The 21,527-nt window shown below is 42.1% G+C and overlaps 3 protein-coding genes across 5 annotated transcripts; all 3 read right to left on the minus strand.

Moving 5' to 3' along the window:
• Positions 1–1,228: 1,228 nt before the first annotated feature.
• fcer1gl (Fc receptor, IgE, high affinity I, gamma polypeptide like) lies at positions 1,229–3,466 on the minus strand. 2 transcript variants are annotated; one of them, XM_028977027.1, is made up of 6 exons: positions 3,256–3,466; positions 2,748–2,836; positions 2,623–2,649; positions 2,160–2,192; positions 1,996–2,059; positions 1,229–1,687 (listed from the first exon to the last, which is right to left on the minus strand). In XM_028977027.1, the coding sequence occupies exons 1-5, from the start codon at positions 3,308–3,310 to the stop codon at positions 2,006–2,008; spliced, it is 258 nt and encodes an 85-aa protein (XP_028832860.1). In that variant the 5' UTR covers positions 3,311–3,466; the 3' UTR covers positions 1,229–1,687; positions 1,996–2,005. The 2 variants fall into 2 exon arrangements, with proteins under 2 accessions (XP_028832860.1, XP_028832859.1); XM_028977026.1 differs by having other exon boundaries at positions 1,229–2,059; positions 3,256–3,465.
• A 296-nt stretch (positions 3,467–3,762) lies between these two features.
• On the minus strand, positions 3,763–11,926 carry LOC114788441 (vang-like protein 2). Of its 2 annotated transcripts, XM_028977020.1 has the most exons (9): positions 11,779–11,926; positions 11,244–11,388; positions 8,849–8,971; positions 8,221–8,311; positions 6,276–6,901; positions 6,027–6,163; positions 5,764–5,899; positions 5,077–5,323; positions 3,763–4,555 (listed from the first exon to the last, which is right to left on the minus strand). In XM_028977020.1, exons 3-9 carry the CDS (start codon positions 8,917–8,919, stop codon positions 4,289–4,291), a joined length of 1,575 nt encoding a protein of 524 aa, XP_028832853.1. In that variant the 5' UTR covers positions 8,920–8,971; positions 11,244–11,388; positions 11,779–11,926; the 3' UTR covers positions 3,763–4,288. The 2 variants fall into 2 exon arrangements, with proteins under 2 accessions (XP_028832853.1, XP_028832852.1); XM_028977019.1 differs by lacking the exon at positions 11,779–11,926 and having other exon boundaries at positions 11,244–11,614.
• A 1,161-nt stretch (positions 11,927–13,087) lies between these two features.
• On the minus strand, positions 13,088–20,411 carry ncstn (nicastrin). The gene is made up of 17 exons (XM_028977014.1): positions 20,246–20,411; positions 19,110–19,211; positions 18,884–19,007; positions 18,104–18,222; positions 17,728–17,873; positions 17,405–17,555; positions 17,066–17,178; positions 16,812–16,964; positions 16,515–16,619; positions 16,293–16,370; positions 15,884–16,053; positions 15,609–15,711; positions 15,338–15,436; positions 15,097–15,184; positions 14,690–14,856; positions 14,362–14,577; positions 13,088–14,257 (listed from the first exon to the last, which is right to left on the minus strand). The coding sequence occupies exons 1-17, from the start codon at positions 20,301–20,303 to the stop codon at positions 14,135–14,137; spliced, it is 2,115 nt and encodes a 704-aa protein (XP_028832847.1). The 5' UTR covers positions 20,304–20,411; the 3' UTR covers positions 13,088–14,134.
• Between the last annotated feature and the right edge of the window lie 1,116 nt (positions 20,412–21,527).

Consider the following 21,527-nt stretch of genomic DNA (forward strand, 5'->3'; position numbering starts at 1 on the left):
TGCATTACACGACCTTTAATCAGACCGGCCAAAGTCCTGGTCCGACTCCCCGACTTATATCCACGCTTCCCGGCGGCATGTCCTTCTTGTCACTGACTGCGAGGACTAAATGTCAAGAGGCGTCACCGAACCAGGCTAACGAGTTTGAAGCTAAGTAAACAGACCACAAAATAATCATCAGAAGAAGTCAAAACGTGGCAGGATGCAAAATGCAGCAACAGCCAGAATACACACAAGATATCAGCATAAATTCACACTCATTACACAGTTATGATCTAAAACGACACAGTGCGACCGTTTTAGTGGCCCTGGTGGGCCATTGGGAACTAGAGTTAAATATCATAGTTTAGAACACAGCAGTGGCTGATAAAAAATATGTCTGCACGTCAATAGTTGTCCACAAGCAATCAACAAAATTGAAGTGTGGAGCTGCCAAAACAGCACTAAATTGGACTGTGGTATGATTATCCCCATTTAACTCTTTAGTTAAAGTGAAGTGATTGTCATTGTGAAACACTGCAGCACAGCACATGGTGACACAACGAAATGTGTGCAGTGGGCAGCCATGACAGGCACCCGGGGAACAGTGTGTGGGGACGGTGCTTTGCTCAGTTCGAACCCACAACCTTTTGATTACGGATCCACTTCCTTACCCGCTGGGCCACCAAATTTATTCTTTCATCAATGTGTTATGACACATTTGGCTCAGATGCCTGGATTTACTGGATTTGAAGAGTCCCTTGTTAGAGATATGTACAGACATGAGTAGGGTGCACAGACGATGTGCAGATGATATACCAAGAATGACAATGGCCAACATTTATGATCCTTAACTTGTTTACATCATATGCAATCGTTCTGATGATATCTCATGCAAATATATGTCTGTTTCAGTGTAAATCCTAAATCCACAATGTGTCCTCAGCATTAAATCCTCAGCATTTAAACCATGAGCAATGGGCAGCCATGAAAGGTGACTGGGAAGCAGCTCAAAGGGACTTAAGTAGCATCTTTACAGTTCGGGATTTGAACTGTAAGCGAAACTGTATATAGCAAAAGCTATATAGAAGCCTTTGTATAAGCTGAGGAAACAAATCAAAATAAAGTCTAGTTTTTATTTAATGTTCTTATTGGGCTTTCAAAAACAATCAGACTTACATATGTGATGAGTTTTTTGGTCTTTTTCAGTTATTATATTTCACTGTGTTAATGATTGATAACAACAGAGTGGTCAGCAGAATGATATTTACTGTGCTATAACAAATGACAGCAAGTCTGCACAATATAACAAAATCCACCCTCTTATAACAGTATTATAAACATGATTTTAAGTAACATTTAATTAAAGGAAGAAATACGTAGTTATGAATAAGGATATTATTAAAAGGGATGCTCTGAGCATGAGACAGTGTATAGCTATTTGTTATTTGTCAATATCTCTTTGATTGTCAATAATTACAGCTACTTTAGTAAAAAGAAGCCCACTCATTAACACCAGTGTAGAGGCCCTCAATTCGAACTGTTCTTTTATGCCCCTTTTACGTGCATGCAGGATTTTAAATTGTCTGAAGAGGTTGTGAAAAAAAACTCTTTACTTTAAACTTCCACATGCAGCCAGTAGGAGGCAGGGTTTCGTGTCATTTCCACAGAGTGAACACTGTGTTATGGGAAGGCAGTGGAGCCCACACTGGAAAAAAAAAGAAAACACTTTGAAGTAGTCTGTCACATATTTTAGAATTGCCGTAATGTGAACAAAACCAAACTGACAGCACAATTTTTTGTTTTGGTTTATTCATATTACGGCAATACTAAAATATTCTGTGTGACAGATTTCTTCTTTTTTTTTAAAAGTGAGGCCAGTGCTTTCTTGTGCAACCACTGATCCTTATTACATGAATAACACCGACTTTGCCATGCACATGACACCTTGTTAGTATGTTTAGGTGAATGGTTTTGTAAAAAATGAACTTGGAAACTTGGAAAGATGTAGAGTACCACCACAGCATTATTTCTTTGGCTGCAGGATGTCATATGTGTCGTTTGTAGGGCGATTTAATTCCTAAGAAGATGACAGAGAGAGACAGACAAAGATTAAGATCCACAAGTTACACGTTAAGGTACAGTAAATGCATTAAAACCAGACTTGATAAACGTTTTACTTTATAGATGCCTTCTTCTTTCTGGTCTGAACTCTGAAAGATGATAAACAGCAACACAAATCAGACAACTGAAAACCAGATCTGCAGTTACTGACAATGACCACAGGCAGCCTGACTTTCCACACATTTCCTCTATAAACAGTAGTAAATATGAAAATAACGTTTTAGTTTAAGGATGTGCACAGGTTATTGGTCACATTAAAGATGGGAAATGTTTATTTATTCAAGGTTGAAATGATTCATTGCGGTCAGATTTGAACAAAATGTATGTGAGTGTGCACGGTATGTATGTGCATGCTTGTGGGTGCTTATTTTAGAGAGCAGAGAACACTGTGGCTGTGCACAATAATAGTTCGATGGTCACTTCAAACAAACAGGAAACAGCTAGACTAAACTAGAACATGAGATATATATTACTTCATCAGTCTTTCTAGCCTTGTGACATTTCCAAACACTCGCTTACCGGTTTTTTTCCTCCACTGCTTTGCATCTGTGTTGGACACATTTTGAACATTGATGTTGAACATACACATTTTTACCGACAAACAAACACATACATGCAGTAATATGGTGTATAGCGTAGTTTACCCTCAGCCTGCAGTAAAGTACAGTCAGCACAATTCCATAGAGGACCAAAATTCCATCCAGGATGTAACACAGGCCACTATCGGGCAGAGCTAAAAAGCACAAAACAGATTTCTGTAATAGAAGCAGTCATGGCCTCACATTCTAACTTTGGAACTAGAAACACATTTACAATTTGTGACTAATTCAGAAATATATATATATTTTTTTGGTTTAAAAAATTCTGCCGGTGGATGAGCAATCAACTGGTTTTCATGATTTCATGAAACCAGTTGAATTATCTCTTTGGAATTAGATCAACTCTAAATTACACCTTGACGCAATGTCCGAAACTTTTTAGATTTTAGACAGATTAATTCAGAATAAAGTACAATTTTGCAATTTATTTAAGGAAACAAATAAATGTCAGACCATTTCTTTATATTTTAACAATGCCGTCACCAGAAAAATGCCGTCACTGATCACCAGAAAACAGAACATCTCTTTTTTAAGTCAGATGAAGCATTCTTACCAGAAACACCAGCAGACTGGAGAAAAAGTATCATTATAACCTTGAATACCCTCATTGCTCTCAGACAAATGTTTTACAAATGCAGCTTTTGAAATGATAAATGATTAAAATTCGATGAGTAAAGTTCCCCTTTGTCTGAGACTTCAGGAAGTTGTGGGCAATGAGAGACTATCCGGTCAGTGTCACTATGAACACCTCCCCAGACCACATGCACAAGCAAACAACAGGAACATTTAGCAACATGCAGATATGTGAACAGACTCACACGCTCATTTCCTTTTAAAGCGAGATCCATATCGCTCATAGATGCACACTCTTTTAAGAAGGAACGGTGCAGAAAAACAGATGATAAGGCAAGAGACAATCAAGGAAAAAGGAGAATCTTTTTTAATGTCATTTAATTTCATTAACCCAGGTGAATGTACAAAAAGCACAGCTCAAATTATACAAAATGCATCATTATGAGTATTAAATACCACATATAGATGAAATTAAAACATAACCTGGAGTACAAATTTGGCCACATATATATATATGATATAAACACATGAATCATATATAAAATAGTAAAATATTTGGTACCAAATCCTGAGTGTTTTTTCCTTTCATTCACTACTTGGAAAGCAGTTATTCACAACACACACACACTCAAAACACACTTTAAAAAGATACCTGCTCCTTAGAAAACATTCTTCAGACACATTGCATATTGCAATTTTTATTTAGCTTCAGAATTACATTAATCGTGAGTTTTTTTTCTGAACCTTAGAAAACCTTTGGTGATGTGTAGCTCCTACTACAACTTTACAAACAGTCCTTTATCTGTATGGATCTTTATCCCTACCCTTTTCTTAAAATGGTTGGCTCTTCACTTTGACCTGAAGACAAGCAGGGCTTTAGACTTATTGCCTGGAGCAACATCTAAACCTGAGTTGTTGAGCAGTGGCCCTGCAAAGGTTTCCATAGCTTCTGTATTCATGAGGAAGAAGAAAAGTTCAGGATTTTCTTCAGAGGAATGACATGAACATGATCTCTAAACAGATGTCTCCGACTGCAGCTTCAGCTCAAACTTGTGGCTCTTTGGGTCAATATACTCCTCCCCCAGCTGCAGGAAGGGCAGAGGCACGACTGAGACCACCAGAGAAAAGTGTGGGCGGCGCAGGGAGAAGACCACACCCCCACGCAGGACGGTAGTGACGGGCAGCTCGCTGACAAGAGTCCACTCACACTCACGCACTCTATTGGCTTCTCCCTGATACTGCAGAGTGGGGCCAGCGGACAGGTAGTGCTCCAGAAAAGCCTGAAAGAGACCATTTTCAAATATGTGATACCAGAGGGTAAATTATAACAAAGATAGAAATGAGAACAACAAATTATTGTAAATTTGCCCTTTTACCCATCTGATCAAAAGCAGCTACATTATGTTTTATTCAATAAAAAGAACATGATATCATAGACGTGTGGTGAAAAAAATGGTCTTTATGCTATTACAGTAGGTTTGAGTCATTCGTTTAATTATGATTTGTGGTTAATTTCTAGCTAGAAATAGGGAGGGTGGTAGAAATATAAAAGATAACTTGCCTTTGAAATGACAAAAAAAAAACGTTACAACCGTACTACCATTTTCAGTGCTATCCCAATAACAAGTGAAAGTAAGTCACTCTTGTTACGAGCATCAGCTATAAAATGGGCTTGTCTGTATGGCAACTTGGATAAGAGTGTCTAATTGTAATTTAATTAAATGCAAGGCCTTGATCATTTGATTTCCTACATTCCATGCATGGAATCATATTAACTGATTGGTTGGTGCACCGCTCTCACCTGTGGGCTCATGTTGTGTGTGAGGCAGAACTGTAGGTGTGTGAGGATGTTCTCCATGCTGTGACACTGCTGCTGTTTAGTGGTGCGCAGGTACTTTTGCAGCGCGCGCGCCATCGGAGCAAAAATAGCCTGGGCTGCTTCACGGGGATCCAGAATCCCCTGCTTCCGTTTGGGACTTGGGACTACAGCCTCCCCCTCCTCCAGGCGCTTTACCTGTGCAAAGGCTTCTTCTACTGCCATCACCAATCTAAAGGGAGAGATTGCAGTACAATCAAAATGTTATTATAGTAACACTAATATCAATTATAATTATGATATCAATTACAAATAATATTAATACTAAAGTGAACAATGTCTGTTCCACTATGACATGTAGATTTAGAGCTTAACCCAAGTCAAAGATCCACAGGGTGGCCACTTATATGGATACACCTTAATAAAATGGGAATGGTTGGTGACATTGAACACATTTTATAAGTGGTCAGAAACTTTTAAATAACTCATGAATAACTCACGTTAAAACCAAGCACACCATTGTTTTTCTTGTGAAATTACCAATAAATTTGATGTGTCACACCAACCATTCCCATTTTATTAAGGGGTATCCATATAAATGGCCCACCCTGTACATGCTCAGACTTTACTCTGCTTTACTGATTAAATCTACTCTGTCAACACAAACTCTACCTGGCCTTCCGCTTGCGGACACGGCGCTCATAGTCTGCTTGCTCATAGTAAAGCTCACTGTGGCAATTCCGCCGTCTTGCCACGGCCGCAGCCATCACCGCCTGAGGAGGCCCGGTGCAGTTACTGGTGCTGTTTTCTGCAGGAGAAATATTGAACTTAGCTTGTCAGTTACACGCTACAGGCCAGAGTTTTGGACCCAAGCATGAAAAGTGTATGTTCAACAACTATCAATTTGAGTCTTTGTGGGGGCACGTTCTACTCACCCTCCTCAAGTGAGTACAGCTTGAAGCCAGTCATTTTTCGCGCAAGGATGGATTTGGCCAGGTTGGGCAGGTTGGAGTTGTGGATGGGGAAATCCCTGTAGTAGTGACTGAGCACCCACACCGCTGCTCTCTGAATGCTACAATGCAACACAACCACATCATCAAAACCGGTGGGAGCCACATACTGTTTTTCTATTCGCACACAACAACGAACTATTGAAGAACTGAATCCAAAACACACACACACACCTAAGGCGTCCCATGTTATAGAAATGACTGACTCCGTCTGTGCTGCGTGTCACCTTGACGCAGAAGGCGGTCTGCAAGTGCACCACCTCCAGCAGCAGCAGGCTCAGGTACTGCACAAACATCAGTGTGTCCACGCACGACACCGCATATCCCACAATGCCTCTGTACTCCGGCTCCCGCTGCCACAGCACTCGCACCCCATACACCAGCCAGTAGCAGGCCACGCAGAGAAACACCAGTGTCTGTACCAGGCAGCGCAGCAGGAAGAGGCGCGGCAGCAAAGCTCGCCGCGCCGGCTGGAAGAAGAGCGCCCACGATGACAGCGCCAGAAGCAGAAGCTTCAGGGCCAAGGAAAGATAGAGCCCCTCGCAGAGCTCCGCACAGGGGGCCAGGGCCTCATGCCACAGCAGGCGTGGCAGCAGCAGGAAGGCCAGGGGTGAGAGCAAAGCAAGGAGGCCCAGCACGCAGCTCAACGTGACGGCCCACGCGCGCTGGCAGCGGCGGCAGAGGCGCGGCTGCACGGGGGAGGGCCGCAGCTCTTCACATGTGCGCCACACGTCATCATGGGAGATGCTGCGCTCGGACGTGCCTGTGATTGCTGTCGTGTTATCACCCCAGTTGTCATCCTGTGAAATGTAAGGGGTTAAAGGATTGCAAGGAAAGAAACAGTTTTGTCAAATGTGGAACCAGAATGAGGTGATAAGAGGAAGAGAAACAGAGTGGGGGACAAAACAGAAAGATAAAAAAGAAAGAAGTAGTGAGCATTGGCATGGTCACAGTAACTCAAAAACGTCATTGTCTATTTCTTTCTTATATGTGAGCATTCTTGAAATGAGGATAAAATGACAGCAATTCACACCAACATGGATTATACAGAAAATTCCAACAATTTTGAAAATTATAAAATGGTTTCATATAAGGTTCGGTTTATGTACAGGTACTCAGTTATTTATTATTATTATTATGTCTTGCATATGTATACATATGCTAAATATGTAAATAAGCTGTCATAGTGGGGTGGTAGTAGCCTAGTGAACCAGAAGACCCAGGTTCAAACCCCACTTACTACCATTGTGTCCCTGAGCAAGACACTGAGCAAGAGAGTCTCCAGGGGGACTGTCCCTGTAACTACTGATTGTAAGTCTGATAAATGTCGTAAATGTAAATGTATCATTATTATTGATGTTTTTGTATTGTGCATATACAGTACAGGCCAAAAGTTTGGACACACCTTCCCTTTCAATGTGTTTTCTTTATTTTCATGACCATTTACGTTGGTAGATTCTCTCTGAAGGCATCAAAACTATGAATGAACACATGTGGAGTTATGTACTTAACAAAAAGTGGAGACCTGGCCTCCACAGTCACCGGACTTGAACCCAATTGAGATGATTTTGGGTGAACTTCACTGCCTGTACAGAGTGAAGGCAAAGGGGCCAACGAGTGCTAAAAACCTCTGGGAACTCCTTCAAGACTGTTGGAAAACCATTTAAGGGGATATTTTGAAAAAAAAATAGAATATAAAAAATGTTTTCAGTTATTTCACTTTTTTTGTTAAGTACATAACTCTACATGTGTTCATTCATAGTTTTGATGGTAGTGGTAGTAGATGGTAGAGTGGTAGTAGCCTAGTGGGTAACATACTCGCCTATGAACCAGAAGACCCAGGTTCGAATCCCACTTACTACCATTGTGTCCCTGACACTTAACCCTAAGTTGCTCCAGGGGGGGACTGTCCCTGTAACTACTAGATTGTAAGTCACTCTGGATAAGGGCGTCTGATAAATGCCGTATATGTAAATGTAAATGATGCCTTCTGTGAGAATCTAGCAACGTAAATGGTCATGAAAATAAAGAAAACACAATGAATGAGAAGGTGTGTCCAAACTTTTGGCCTGTATGTGTTGGCTACCTGTTTCATATTTAACAAATCTGTGTATTTTACCAGCAAAGGAGCTCCTTGACCTTGTGCATTTCCTGCTTTTTGAGTTCTGCTGCTCTCTCTGCTCTTTGATCGATGTTTGTCTCTTCGATCCCTAAACACACACAAGATGCATTCATATCGGAAATGTGGGTACTTTTGTCTTTTTGCATTACTTCTGTTAACAATGGCAGACAGAAGGAAACTTGAATTCAATGAAAGAGGAGTAAAGACATTCTGGTTCTGATGGTGCATAAAACGTGCATGTCCAATTTTTTAACCATTATCAAATTTATAGCTTAGCATACAAATTTCAGGGGAAGCAGGGCTGAAATTCATCTGATCACTCTTCAAAGCAATTTGCCATAATTAAAACAAAAGCAACAAGAAACCATCTCTTCACAACGCTGAGTGATTGTGAAGTATATCTGGGTTATATCATGGATTCCAGCAAAAATGTATTTAGGTGTTTTTATCTCTTACACATAAAACAGATTCTGAATGTGAAAAGGGATTTTGTGGACGGACAAGAGTTCAGTCTTTTCTTGTGTAAGGTCTCGGTTAGAGCTTAAGCCGATTCACAGATCATGCACAGAAGGACCCCGTTCGAGACACTAGTTAATTGCCCTTTGAATGTGTGTGTGTATAATACCTGTGTTTCCTGGAGCTGTGTGAATGAGATGACCTGTAGGAGTAGCCGGAGTATTGTGATTCGTTGTCCATGTCTTCGGTGGCTTTTGTTCTACATGTTCCTCATCCTTTGCTGCTCTGCCCCCTTCATGTTAAATAGGAGAAAACAAGACCATTTACATTTGGGTGAGTGACATGTACAATGCCTGTTAAAGCGAAGATTTACATGAAAGAGAGAAAAAGGCTTGAATGAGAGAAAGAGCTCAGAGCACAAAGACGCAAAGTCCTGGGCCGGCTTGTGTGTGTGGTGGTGGGGGTTTGCAAAATAAACTTTCGTCTAAAATGTTCTTAACTAAACATAAGACTTATTGATTTCCATATTTAACATGCGACTGACCTTCCTTCTACCATTTATATATACAGCATATTGTTGTTATGTTGCAGCCTTATTCCCTCAGAATTCTACACATAACACCCCCCCATAGTGGAAAAAAAAAAAGTTTACTCAATGTTTTGCCAAATTTATAAAAAAAAATAAAATAATAATAATAATAAAATAAATTGAAAAAATCTCATGTACATAAAAATTGACAGCCTTTGCTCAGTACTTTGTCGATGTACCTTTTGTAGCAATTACAGCCTCAAGTCTTTCTGAATATGATGCCACAAGCTTGGCACACCTATCCATGGCCAGTTTTGTCCATTTCTCTTTGCAGCACCTCTTAAGCCATTATAAGATCTCTCCAGAGATGTTCAACCAGATTCAAGTCTGGTGTTTGGCTTGGAGAGCAGCTTGGACACTCGGGGCAGGGATGGCCTAGCGGTTAAGGAAGTGTCCCTGTAATCAGAAGGTTGCCGGTTCGAATCCCGATCCACCAAGGTGAGCGAAGCACCGTCCCCTGTCATGGCTGCCCACTGCTCACTCAGGGTGATGGGTTAAATGCAGAGGACAAATTTCACTGTGTGCACCGTGTGCTGTGCTGCTGTGTATCACAATCAGTTCACTTTACATTCCAAGTTATCCTGAAGCCGCTCCTTTGATATCTTAGCCTTCCTCATATTTGTGCCTCAAGACATCATGTCTCTGAGGTCTAAAGCTTGGTTTGTGCTCTGACATGGACTGTGAACTGTGGGACCTTATATAGAAGGCGCGTACCTTTCCAAATCAGGTCCAATAAACTGTTTTTTCCACAGGTCAACTCCAATTAAACTGCAGGAACATCTCAAGGATGATCAGGGGAAACAGGAGGCACCTCAGCTCGGTTTTGAGCTACACAGCAAAGGCTGTGAATACTTATGTACATTTGATTTCTCAGTTTGTTTTTTTTTTTTTTATAAATTTGCAAAAACCTCAAGTAAAGTTTTTTTTTGTTCACATTGTCATTATGAGGTGTTGTGTGTAGAATTATGAGGGGGAAAAGGAATTTAATCAATTTTGGAATAAGGCTGCAACATAACAAAATGTGGAAAAAGTGTTGAGCTGTGAATACTGTACGTATGAATATATTTTTTAAAGGACCGATTTGGTTTTCTTTCATTGGGAATGTGATAGGAAATAGTGTGCAGACTTGAACGAGTTAATAATAATAATGATCGGACAGTCCGGGTTGAGAGCAGGTTGGATTTGATATCTGAGCCTTCACCAGGCGGAAACAAAGGCCTGGTAACCGGAGAGGGAAACGAAGTCAGGCCCGGAGACGGAGCAGGTACGTTCTACAGACACAACCCACGCCGTGTGCAGAGGAAAGGAGAGAAGATGGCGGACACGCCCACGGCCGTGTGGGGTTCTGTCTTCTGTCGCGGATAATGCAGAGTTTCGGGGGAAACGCTCGGCTGCGCGGTGTCGAGTTTCCCCATTCAGCTGAAACGCGGCCCACCCCGAAACCCGGGGACTCCACGCCGCGCGTGAAGTGTCCCGCGTCCCGCGTCCCCCACCCCCCGTGTTTACTCGGCTTAACGACCCTCAACAGCTGGTCCAATACTGCAGGGACCCGGGGACGAACGTGTGGGGATAATGTCGGGACAGTGCGAAACCAGAGAGGGAACAGCTGTCAAAATACTCTGTACTGCGGACAGAGACTCACGTGTCATACACACACACACACACACACACACATATATGTGCATATATATATGTGTGTGTGTGTGTATATGTATATATATATACACACACACACACACACACATACAGATGCGCGAATTGTAAACCAAAAGCAAAAGCAAACTGAAACCTTTTTAATAACCAAAAACAGACACACGCGTGACTGAAACGTTTGTGACAAACTTTTTGGAAGCGGCCAAGTTACCGCGACTACGGTTTAAAAACAACACGTCTGCGTAAAGCGACTACTCGCCCGTGGAAAGTCCGAGCGGCGTTTACTGCTCTGCTCACAAAGAGATGGAGAAGCAGATATTACCTCGCCGCAGCTCCTTAAAGCCCAGGGTCCGGATGCATCGGGGTGAAGGTAGCAGCCCTGGAGAAAGTTTGGGGGGGGTTTCTTCCCGGCCCCTCGGGGCTGATCCACGGATCCAGCGGAAGGGAGGCGTCGTGGTAACAAAAGGCTGCGGTACAGTAATGTGTCGCGGTTTAAAAAAAACAAAAAAACAAAAGTACAGTATCCACCGGGCTGAGAGGCGAATCCAGCCCGGTCCTGCGCACACCAGACGAAGGACTTCCTCCAAACCACTCCGCAGCAGAGCCTTCCCGCCGCGAACGTTTATTTCGTCATTTTACGATCTAATTAAGGATTCGTAACTTTTGCCCCGCACTCCAAGGAAGAAAAAAGACCCCTCTCAGCGCCCCAAAGACCCGCCTCTGGAGACCCATCCCCCATTCATTCTTCTCCCGGCCTGGGAGGACACAGGTAGAACTCGGGATCGCCCGGGGGACAAAAAAATGATGGATTATTATAATAAAAAAAAAAAAAAAAACACACAGTAACAAGGTCCTACCGTGTTGGATCCTCCTTGAAAAGCTTTCCTGTTCGGCTGCGCCCCCAACGCCGATCGACGCGGTTTTTATTTATTGAGTGAAACGCATGTACCTTTCAGCCACGGAATCCTTTCATCTACAGGATCTTTTGAATTACGTTCATTTTAAGAAGTGATATTACTTGGCATAATAAGCGGGGATTCGAACCTGCTACTTTCACCCTACCAAACACATGTGCGGTAACACTTTTTTTTTGTTGTCTGTGATGCATGGATCTCATGTTAGCTAGCACATAATTATTAGATTTGAACACTCCCCTACTATATTTACATTTACATTTAAGCGACTTACCTGCGATTTACGTGCTTTCACGTTACCATCGATGAAGTGATCAGTTCTGGTTCATTAGGACCCCCAACCATGAATACAATCATTCTATTCACTCTTGTTGTGTACAGCATCTTCAAGTTAGACAATAAGAAGGTTATAAGTTAATCTAAATATTCTTTAAAGAGGAAGGTCTTGAGCTGTCATTTGAAAGTATTCAGTGAGTGAGCTGTTCTGACCTCGAGGGAAAGTTCATTCCACCACCGAGGGGCCAAGACAGAGAAGAGTCTAGATGAGTGTCTTACTTTTACCTTCAGAGATGGAGGGACCAGGCGAGCAGTACTGGAGGCTCGGAGTAGACGAGGTGCAGTGCGGGGTATAATAAGGGCTGTGAGGTAGGATGGTGCTACTCCATGTTTGGCTTTGTAGGCCAGCATCAGTATTTTGAACCTGATGCATGCAGCTACTGGGAGCCAGTGGAGGGAACGTAGCAGAGGGGCGGTGTGGGAGAATTTGGGAAGGTTGAAGATTAGTCGTGCTGCTGCATTTTGTAGTAGTTGTAGAGGTCGGATGGTACTTAGAGGTAGACCAGCTAGAAGGGAGTTACAGTAATCCAGTCGTGAGGTTATTAAGGACTGAACCAGTATCTGGGTGGCCTGTGTTGACAGATAAGGGCGGATTCGTCTGATATTGTAGAGAAGGAATCTACATGAGCAGGAAAGATTGCTGTTGTGAGTCAAGAAGGAGTAAGCAACCAGTAAGCATTAGGACAGGTGCTCCGTATGACTTACAGATCAGTTGAACTGATTTAAGAGTTAAATTGATCACTTTATTCATTTCACTGGAGTGTCAAAATACTCTGTATTGCAGAAACTCACGTGTCTCACACACATCAAACACAACAGGAAACATAAGTGGATGGCGGACTTCTTAATGTGGTGACATTTACTAATGATACTAATGATACTTGAACTGGTGTCTTTGTCACTAAAAGAAACATAATGAAACAGGAAATTAAGCTTTTATTTGATATTACCAAGGCAAAAATCCCCAGTCTCTTCATTTCACAAATTCGGCACCGATCCCCCACCCCAAACAGCCTTAATGGCTGTTAAAAAATGCATTACAAATTTCCACCCTGTCCAACATCAAACGACAAAAAAAAAAAAAACAGTCAGCCCTTATTTACAGCTTTCTACTGATCAAACATAAAATGCAGTTATGTTAACATTCTCTAGAATTGGAATTGAACTAAACTGTGTTGTAGTGGTCATTGGCTGCTTCAAGTCATTGCCCCTCATCTTGCCCTTCACAGGCAATTTAAAGCATAACACAGAAATATACACTGAGATGTAAAGCAAGGTGCACTTCTCAGGCAAAAGATAGCAACAAACATAACAAATGTCTGCTACAGGTCCAGATCCAAAACCACACCATACTTGGGGATGCAAAATCTAGATGCAACTGTAGTAGGTACTCCAAACCTCCCCAAAAAGAAGTATACAGCCAGTGCATAATTGAGGAAAATATCATTATGAGCGTTAATGAAACCCTTTACTGTGAATGAAGACATACACACACAGAAAAAAAAAATAAACAAATGCACAAACTGAGCTATTGCACATACTCAGAGTATGCACACTGTCACCAGCATTCTCACACACACACACACACACACACACACACTCATACCTCTGTACATACACAGTACACAGTGATGTTCACACACTCCAATGCTTAATGATCTTAATTATTAAAATAATCATCCCCAGGTCTGTGCATGGAAAGTAAACAGAAATATAATCCTGCTTTAAAAAGAACCAATAACTAAAAAAAATGTACATCTCTCCATCTTTTAACATCTTATCAATAGACTTCCGTAATTTAAAATGGACATGTCCACTTCACAGGTTTGACCACATCCATCAGCAGTCTCTGTGAGTCACAATAAGTGTATGCAAAAGTATGAGTGACATTTATAAGCTCTTCTTCTTGAACATTAATGGATGAGAAAGGTGTGTATGTGGTCTTCAGTCAGTCTTTAAGCTGTCAGTAGGTGGTGCCTGAAGGTTCACGGGTGGAGCTAAACAAAAGCTCTGCCTTAGAGCTGATGAAGTACGTCACCAAGAGGGACACCAACAGAACAGCAATTCCAACACCCAGTGTCAGCATCTAGTGACACAAAGAGTTTTTCTGTATGATTTTCACAACATCACTGAAACGGATCAAATTAATTCAAGCCATTATGTGGGATTAAACTGTTGTCAGTATGTTACCTCCAACTCTTTGCTGGCCACAAGGAAGATCCGAGCCTTGATGGATGATTTCCAGCGTGACTCAGTCCACGTGGAATACACTTTGGATTCGTACTCACGCAGTTCAAATGCTGGAGAGATAGCTAGAGTAGAGCGCACGGTCGAGCGTACACAATACGGATCCCTGTTTGTACTGTTAGCAGACTGCGGCCCTCTGACCCAGAGATAGGAGTACAGCTGAAAAGCAAAGAAAAGTTAGGTAGATCCAGCCAAAACACCTCTAACACTTAAATAAGGTCCGACACAGTCTAGCTGTGCTGATCATTCCCAGGTTCTGACAAACACAAACCTCCTTGCTCTCATTGCGCTGACTGGAGGGGTCCTGACAAGTGGTCTGGTTGAGTGCGGTGACTGTCCCAGTGAGGTTAGCCAGCAAGTACTGGACTAGTCGGGTCATAGGACTTGGCCTGGTCATGCTCACTGACACACCAACATAGTACTGAGGAGTCTGAGAACCTAAAGGACACATATTCACAAACACACACATGTACATGGGTGCATTGATGTTGGGTGTTATAAATAAATGTCATTAAATCTACGTATGAAGCTTGGTGTTTGTCTGCATAGGAGAGAACAAGGATGTACAAAAACCACAGATCTGCTCATTATGTATATTTACTTTACATTTAAAACAGTGTTTGTACATATTTCACAATGGGTGAGTGTGTGTGCGCGTGTTTCACTGTGCTCACTCACCAACTACACCAACATCCTCAGCACTGATCATGCTCCTGAACCAGCTGTTATTGGTCCTTATCAGAAATCCATACAGCATCTGGGTAACCTGAAATCCAGAGAAGGAAAACGGTTGCTATCCGAAAAAAGACGACTCGTAGTGTTAAAAGGAAATTAATGCATTCTGTTGTTGTAGAAAATGGCATACACAGGACTGTGATATAGTCATGTGATGAGTCATGTGAGGGTCATGTGCTCTTACTATTTTAGCATCAGCAGTAATATTGTCCACGAGGTCCTTGTTTCCATCAGCTTGTCTGTATAGAGTGCGTGCCACCAGGGTTGCCACCTGTGCCAAGGCCTGTAAGAATGACGGGTGGAAAAAGGACAACAGAGAGCAAGTGTGAAAATTTTATGTTCCAGAAAAAAAAAAAAAAAAAAAAAGATAATGCAAGCTGTATTGTAACTCTAACTTGCTACTACAAAGACTGACAGTCATTTGTAATTAAATGTGAAAAAATGTGAAACCATACTTTGGCAGTGTCTGTAATATACTCCAGCTGTTCTTCTGGGCTCAGGTCAGAGGGGTACGTAACGTTCAGGTATGCAGCGTTATCGTAAATGCTCTCGTAGTATCTATGGAAAATTAGTACATTATTATGGAATCATCAGTAGTTACAGTGACAGACCGAGACACAATGGTAGTAAGTGTGGTTTGAACCTCTGACTGGTATTCTGTTTCATAGGCGTGTGTTGCCTACTAGGTTACAACCACCCTACATACGCCTGACAACTGCTGCATGCTTACTTGTTGACGAAAGATGACTGGTGATCAGCAAGAACGACCCCAGGGAAAGGCCGGGCTCTCAGAAAACGCTGAAATGAGGAGGGTGGGAGGGGCTGACTGACTGTGGGCTCAGCGAGGTTGATGCCAAGTCCCGTGACGGAGTCCTTGAGGTTGGCGACTAGATTACGAACCTGCGACACAGTGACAGCAGGTTGAAGGAGTAGGAGATAAACGGTTAACCACACCATTTCTCAAGTCTTTAGAAGATATCCACCCCATCTACTTGTAGAAGGTCAGTAAATGATACATCCAACTTCCAGCTTCAGGACCATCAGGTTCCACAAATTTAGCTTTGAGGTCCAATTCAGTGTGCAACATCCACTGTCCCACTTCTCCACCACCAACCCCCTGCCCCAACTGCCACTCATACCTGTTCGTCCACACTGGCGTTTGTTCGGGATACAGGGTCTGTGTGCATCCAGAGGTTTGTTCCTTCCCTTAACCCAACCTATATACACACACACACACACACACGCACACACACACACACACACACAAACACACAGAAAAACTGTCTTTTTGCCAGGCCTGGTATGTAGCTTTATCTGGAATATCTTTCTTTGTTTCGAAGTGTGCTGGTATATGTGTCTACCTGTCCTATTTCCAAAACTGAGTGGACATTATCCAAGTCAATCACAAACTTCTTTTTCTCCATGTCATACACCATCCGGGAACTACCGATGTAGTCAAATGTTTCCTGGGAGACACACACCAGAGTTTTTAACGTATTTAAAGAGACGGGAAAGGAAAATTACAGAACAGATATAAAGGTAATCACACAACTTTTGTTTTGATTTATGTTTTCTGTTGTAATACAGAGAATACTACTGATGCATAACTGGACTGATTTGGACAGGCGTGAAAGTCAGACTGACAATGGAACACTTACTCCTTGGAAGAAAGTAAAGAGAATGTTGCGAGAAGGTGGAGCTTGCTCAGTTACAGATCTTAACGCATGGGCAGCGGCAAGAAGAGTGACAAATCCTGTGACAGTCCCCTCTGCTGCTGTGGCAACATCCCAGAAAAATGAACGTCCATCAAGCTAATCGTTCAAGAAAAGAGGGGAAGGAAATTGAAGAACAAGATTAAGATGTTTTTGTCACTCCTTGTAATAGTGATTTCCATGTCATAAATCCATTTTACCCGTGTTGCAGCAATGACTACGCTTTCGTTCGCCTTGTGCCCCTTTGAAGTAACATTGAGGGGAAGTAGCGGTGCCCAAACATTAAAATCTCCCAGTGGATCACACACAGATTCTGAAAAGAGTTACGTTATTATACACAAGGAAAAATATATACAAGAGGACAAAAATAAAACTACATAATTATGACACAATGTAATAAATAATACTGGGCATTCAACAACTGTGAAAATACACGTAAATGTCTGTGTATTTGTATTGTTGTGTTCATAACACACTATACAGCAAACGTATTGCTCATTTTTACTGTGAAAGTTAGTGTTTGGTGCATGTGTACATACCGGGGTTCAAGCTGTAATGCTCCTGGATGTAGTTGCGCCTCATGCAGGTAGCGGTGCTCGTGACCGCATGCATGTGAGAGAACATCTGCATGGCACACAGTGGATAGGCCGGGGCACTGCCGTTGTTACCTACATTGTGATCTGAAATACACTGAACAAAGCATAGATACAGCTATTAGCAGAAAAAACTAAAACGTGTAAATTATGTCCAACACAAATGGACATATGTGTACTCATACATGTTACAGATTGCGTTGATGTTTCATAATGAGCAACTTAACTGCTGACAAATTGTAAAAATCTGTTATTTATAAAAACCTTACCTTGCGGATAGCCTCTGTCTGGTTGTCATCCTTCAGGGAGAATATTGGAAACTTGAAGTCTTCAAAGGACAAGCCATTGCCCAGAGGGTTCCACACCGTTACATTACAGTCAGCAAGCCCGGGACCATAGCTGTCTGAATATACACCTGAAAACAAGGAATAAATTAAACATAGTAACTCCAACCTATTCCTACAAGGTATCAGTATATCAGGACTGTCCCAGACATATAAAATAATGCAGGTCCGTCCAATATTTAATGCCAAGAGATCTACACTGAAGGAGCTCAGCCAGGTGGCAACAATATAGTTAAACAGAGTTGAAATTTTAATAATAAAAACACATATAAAAAATTTCCCCAAGCAAAGTCAAACTCACCTGTGTGCTGGTTGGGACATTTATTATGTGGGGAAAATCCTTGTGGTGGGCCAGTACTGGGGATCACTACTGCAACCCCTGTTACTCGTGTAGAGTTTTTCAGCTGCATCATAACAGTACTTAGAACAGGAAAAAAAGAAGTTATGACTTGGAGCAAGAGCAATTTCTTTAGACAGTGTATTAATAATAACTTCAATAGGACCATGATAACAACACAAAAGGAGACTGCTTGAATCAGAACAGTCGAAAAAAAATTGTACTTCAAAGTTTAGATAAAGCAGAATAAATTATATTTAGTCCTGTTTTTTTTTTTTTTTTTTAAAACACGCATATTATTAAGTATTCTTCTAAACCACAGCATTCTGCAATCTACTTGAATCAAACAAAACCAGAATGTGCCTACATGTAAGGAAGCACAATTTAGCCACCTTCAAATTTGTCATCAAACATTTTGAAGAATCTCTCCAATCAATCACATTTTTGGAACAAAAAAAAAAATAATAATAAATTTACATGAGGTCTTGGAACAAAAAAAATGTAAATACAAGGCACAGATCGGGAATTAAATCAAAAGCAGGAGGTAATACAACATTCATGCAATGTAACTGTGTTCATGACTGTGTTTATGACACTTTATTTGAAAGGCAAAGAAAGTAGATTAGATGCAATCTTGGTGAAATCTGAGATTTGATGAATGATTTGGTTCATCATATCAGTAATGAACTTCTCTACCTTTGTTGTGTGTGCGTGGTGTATATGTGTGCATGTGAGAGTCACTACCTATTAAAGTATGAGGCATCCATTAAGACCATGTAAGGTGGGTGGGGGCCACTCTTCAGGACCCAGTCCAGGTCTGCTTCCGTCTCCAACACATGCAGCACCCCAGTGTTGCCTGATATGGAGGCTGAGAGACAACATACACTGTGTTTCAGTCAATTATCTATACATGCTAGTAAGCACAGCAAAAGCATGTGTGTACACACACATTCTGCACGAGATCACTCACACTGGCAGCCCATCTGATGTGTGCCGTTGAGTAGTCGCACGCAGGGAATAGTGTTGTTCAGGTCAACGTAGATCTTCTGTTCCACCGAGTTACAACCTGCGCCTAGAAGAGTTAAAAAAAAAAAAAAAGTGAAGTGATTGTCACATGTGATACACAGCAGCACAGCACACAGTGAAATTTGTCCTCTGTATTTATCCCATCACCCTGAGTGAGCAGTGGGCAGCCATGACCGGCGCCCGGGGAGCAGTGCGTGGGGACGGTGCTTTGCTCAGTGGCACCTCACTGGTACCTTGGCAGGTCGGGACTCGAACTGGCAACCTTCTGATAACGAGGCCACTTCCTTAACCTCTAGGCCACCACTTCCCCCAAAAAAACACCAGACGACACCTCGTGCCCACAGACTGCGAGACCGGTGATATTACCCCTGAGCTACCTGGCGTCAGTAAACAGCCTCTTAATTATGTTAAAGACTTTATCACGTTAGAGGAGAGCCCTATAGACATCTTCTATAGGGGCAGTGGTGGCCTAGTGGTTAAGGAAGCTGCGCAGTAATCAGAAGGTTGCCGGTTCAAATCCTGAACCGCCAAGGTGCCACTGAGCAAAGCACTGTCCCCAAACACTACTCCCCGGGCGCCTGTCATGGCTGCTCACCAAGGGTGATGGTTAAAAGCAGAGGACACATTAGGTTGAGTCACTGTGTGCTGTGCTGTGTATCACAATGACAATCACTTTCTTTCTTCTTGGCTTTTCTGTTTAAGAGCACAAAAGTCACTAGATCACATGATCCTTTCCCCATGATTGAGTTCAGCTCCAGCCCCCACGGTGTTCTTAAATCCCGCTCATTTCAGTATGTCCACGACCTGTTCTTACTAAGAAATGGCCCAGATCACGTGAACATCGTACTAGGGTTTTAATCACGAGACTCACAGAGAAAGAGATTGAGAGACTGACATCGAAAGGAAGTCACTTTTACCATAATATGATAAACCTGACAGATATAGGTCCTCCTCGCTACGAGCTGAACTCGTGAGTTAAGGATGATATGAGGGTCCTGGTACATAATCCGCATCAAACTATTTCATACGAATAGTTCTTCCCTCAAACGGCGTCAAATTAACAAGGCAGCGCAGACTTACTTCGGAAAAGCGCACAAAGCGCGACCGACAAAACCCACTTCACAGATCCCGCACCCATCTTCCCGCAGCGAAAACACAACGGAGATAAAAACACAGGAAGCTCGAAGGGTTTTTTTTCCGGTTCTGCGGATCTCCTCCTCCGCCACACCGGTTCTTCTTCTCCTGCTCGGCGTCGCCCCGGAACACGGGCTCATGTTCGCCCTCTGGAGGACAACGGCGGTATGACGAGGAATGAAGGGTTGAACCAACGCAACAGGATGTGTAAAAATATCAACTAATACCTTCCTGGCCCAAAACATTTTTCACTGTAAAATTGACCTGGGACAATTCGAATAAGGAGCTGTGAATGATGAGGTAACTGCAGCATCGCTGTGTACTCTCTGTGTAATTCTACCACACCGCAGTGTGCGCCCACGTGCTGCTGCTGAACTGATGTCTCACATCTGTCACATCTGGTGATTCCAAAGAAAGCACATTTTATTAATTCATAATATTGTCAATCCGAGTTCACTATATAACAATTAATATTTCCTGGTTTGTGCGAAATCACAGAAAAAAATACAAACAGAATTTGCGCACTGAAGTTTCTATTCGTTTACATTGGGGTGATAATCAGGTTGGAGGATGGGTGTTCATACTGGAGTGCAAAATTAACACCAAATGGAAGATGGACAAGAAAAGGTCAAAGCCTTGTATATGTTTATCTGGTTAAATGTCTGTGAAGATTCTCAGTCATCCAGGTGAAATTGTCTGAAAGTTGAGTCATGGCAACTGGACTTTCTTTAATGTTTCATTCTGCATCCACAGAACTTTGTCAATCTGAGGGAAGTTGGCATGTGAACACAAATGTATCCTCCAGGTTGGTTCACCTCACTCCTGCCTTGAATAGGATCGTTAAGTGAAACAAAAGAAGGGAAAAGCACCCTGGCAGCTCCTCCTGCCCCCGTTAAGTGGTGGACGTGTGAATTGGGTCTGGTTTTCCTGGGGCTGGATGAAAGGTTTTATAATGTTGGAGATAAGATGTGTCTGAGGCCTCCACCTCTGTTGAGTGAGGGTTTGTTGATTTGCACATGCAAACCACCTATCTTCTCTGTCCAATATTTGAACATTTATCTGGTTAAATTCATTGACTAAAACTAGACTAAAATGGTCATGGATAATTCTGACTAATTCTGGCAGTCTGTTTGCAGACATTGCATATTTTTGTTATTTGGGGCTATCCTTTTTTGGGGTAATGTTTTTTCTTCTCATACATTATTAGCAATATCAAGGGGAACTTTTA

This window comes from Denticeps clupeoides, chromosome 4 (assembly GCF_900700375.1).
Source record: "Denticeps clupeoides chromosome 4, fDenClu1.1, whole genome shotgun sequence".
In the NCBI taxonomy this organism is placed as follows: domain Eukaryota; kingdom Metazoa; phylum Chordata; class Actinopteri; order Clupeiformes; family Denticipitidae; genus Denticeps; species Denticeps clupeoides.

What these genes read in the sequence shown, in the direction of transcription:
- fcer1gl (XM_028977027.1), bottom strand. Translation starts at nt 3,310, where the DNA reads ATGAGGGTATTCAAGGTTATAATGATACTTTTTCTCCAGTCTGCTGGT. An exon ending in TACTTTACTGCAGGCTGAGG is followed by an intron (nt 2,650 to 2,747) that starts GTAAACTACGCT and finishes TGTCCAACACAG; the next exon opens with ATGCAAAGCAGTGGAGGAAA. An exon ending in GCAGTGGAGGAAAAAAACCG is followed by an intron (nt 2,193 to 2,622) that starts GTAAGCGAGTGT and finishes ATCATCTTTCAG; the next exon opens with AGTTCAGACCAGAAAGAAGA.
- ncstn (XM_028977014.1), bottom strand. Translation starts at nt 20,303, where the DNA reads ATGGGTGCGGGATCTGTGAAGTGGGTTTTGTCGGTCGCGCTTTGTGCG. An exon ending in GATGCCTCATACTTTAATAG is followed by an intron (nt 18,223 to 18,883) that starts GTAGTGACTCTC and finishes TCCTGTTCTAAG; the next exon opens with TACTGTTATGATGCAGCTGA. An exon ending in ATGTCCCAACCAGCACACAG is followed by an intron (nt 17,874 to 18,103) that starts GTGAGTTTGACT and finishes CCTTGTTTTCAG; the next exon opens with GTGTATATTCAGACAGCTAT.
- LOC114788441 (XM_028977020.1), bottom strand. Translation starts at nt 8,919, where the DNA reads ATGGACAACGAATCACAATACTCCGGCTACTCCTACAGGTCATCTCAT. An exon ending in GTCAAGGAGCTCCTTTGCTG is followed by an intron (nt 6,902 to 8,220) that starts GTAAAATACACA and finishes TACATTTCACAG; the next exon opens with GATGACAACTGGGGTGATAA. An exon ending in TATAACATGGGACGCCTTAG is followed by an intron (nt 6,164 to 6,275) that starts GTGTGTGTGTGT and finishes GTTGCATTGTAG; the next exon opens with CATTCAGAGAGCAGCGGTGT.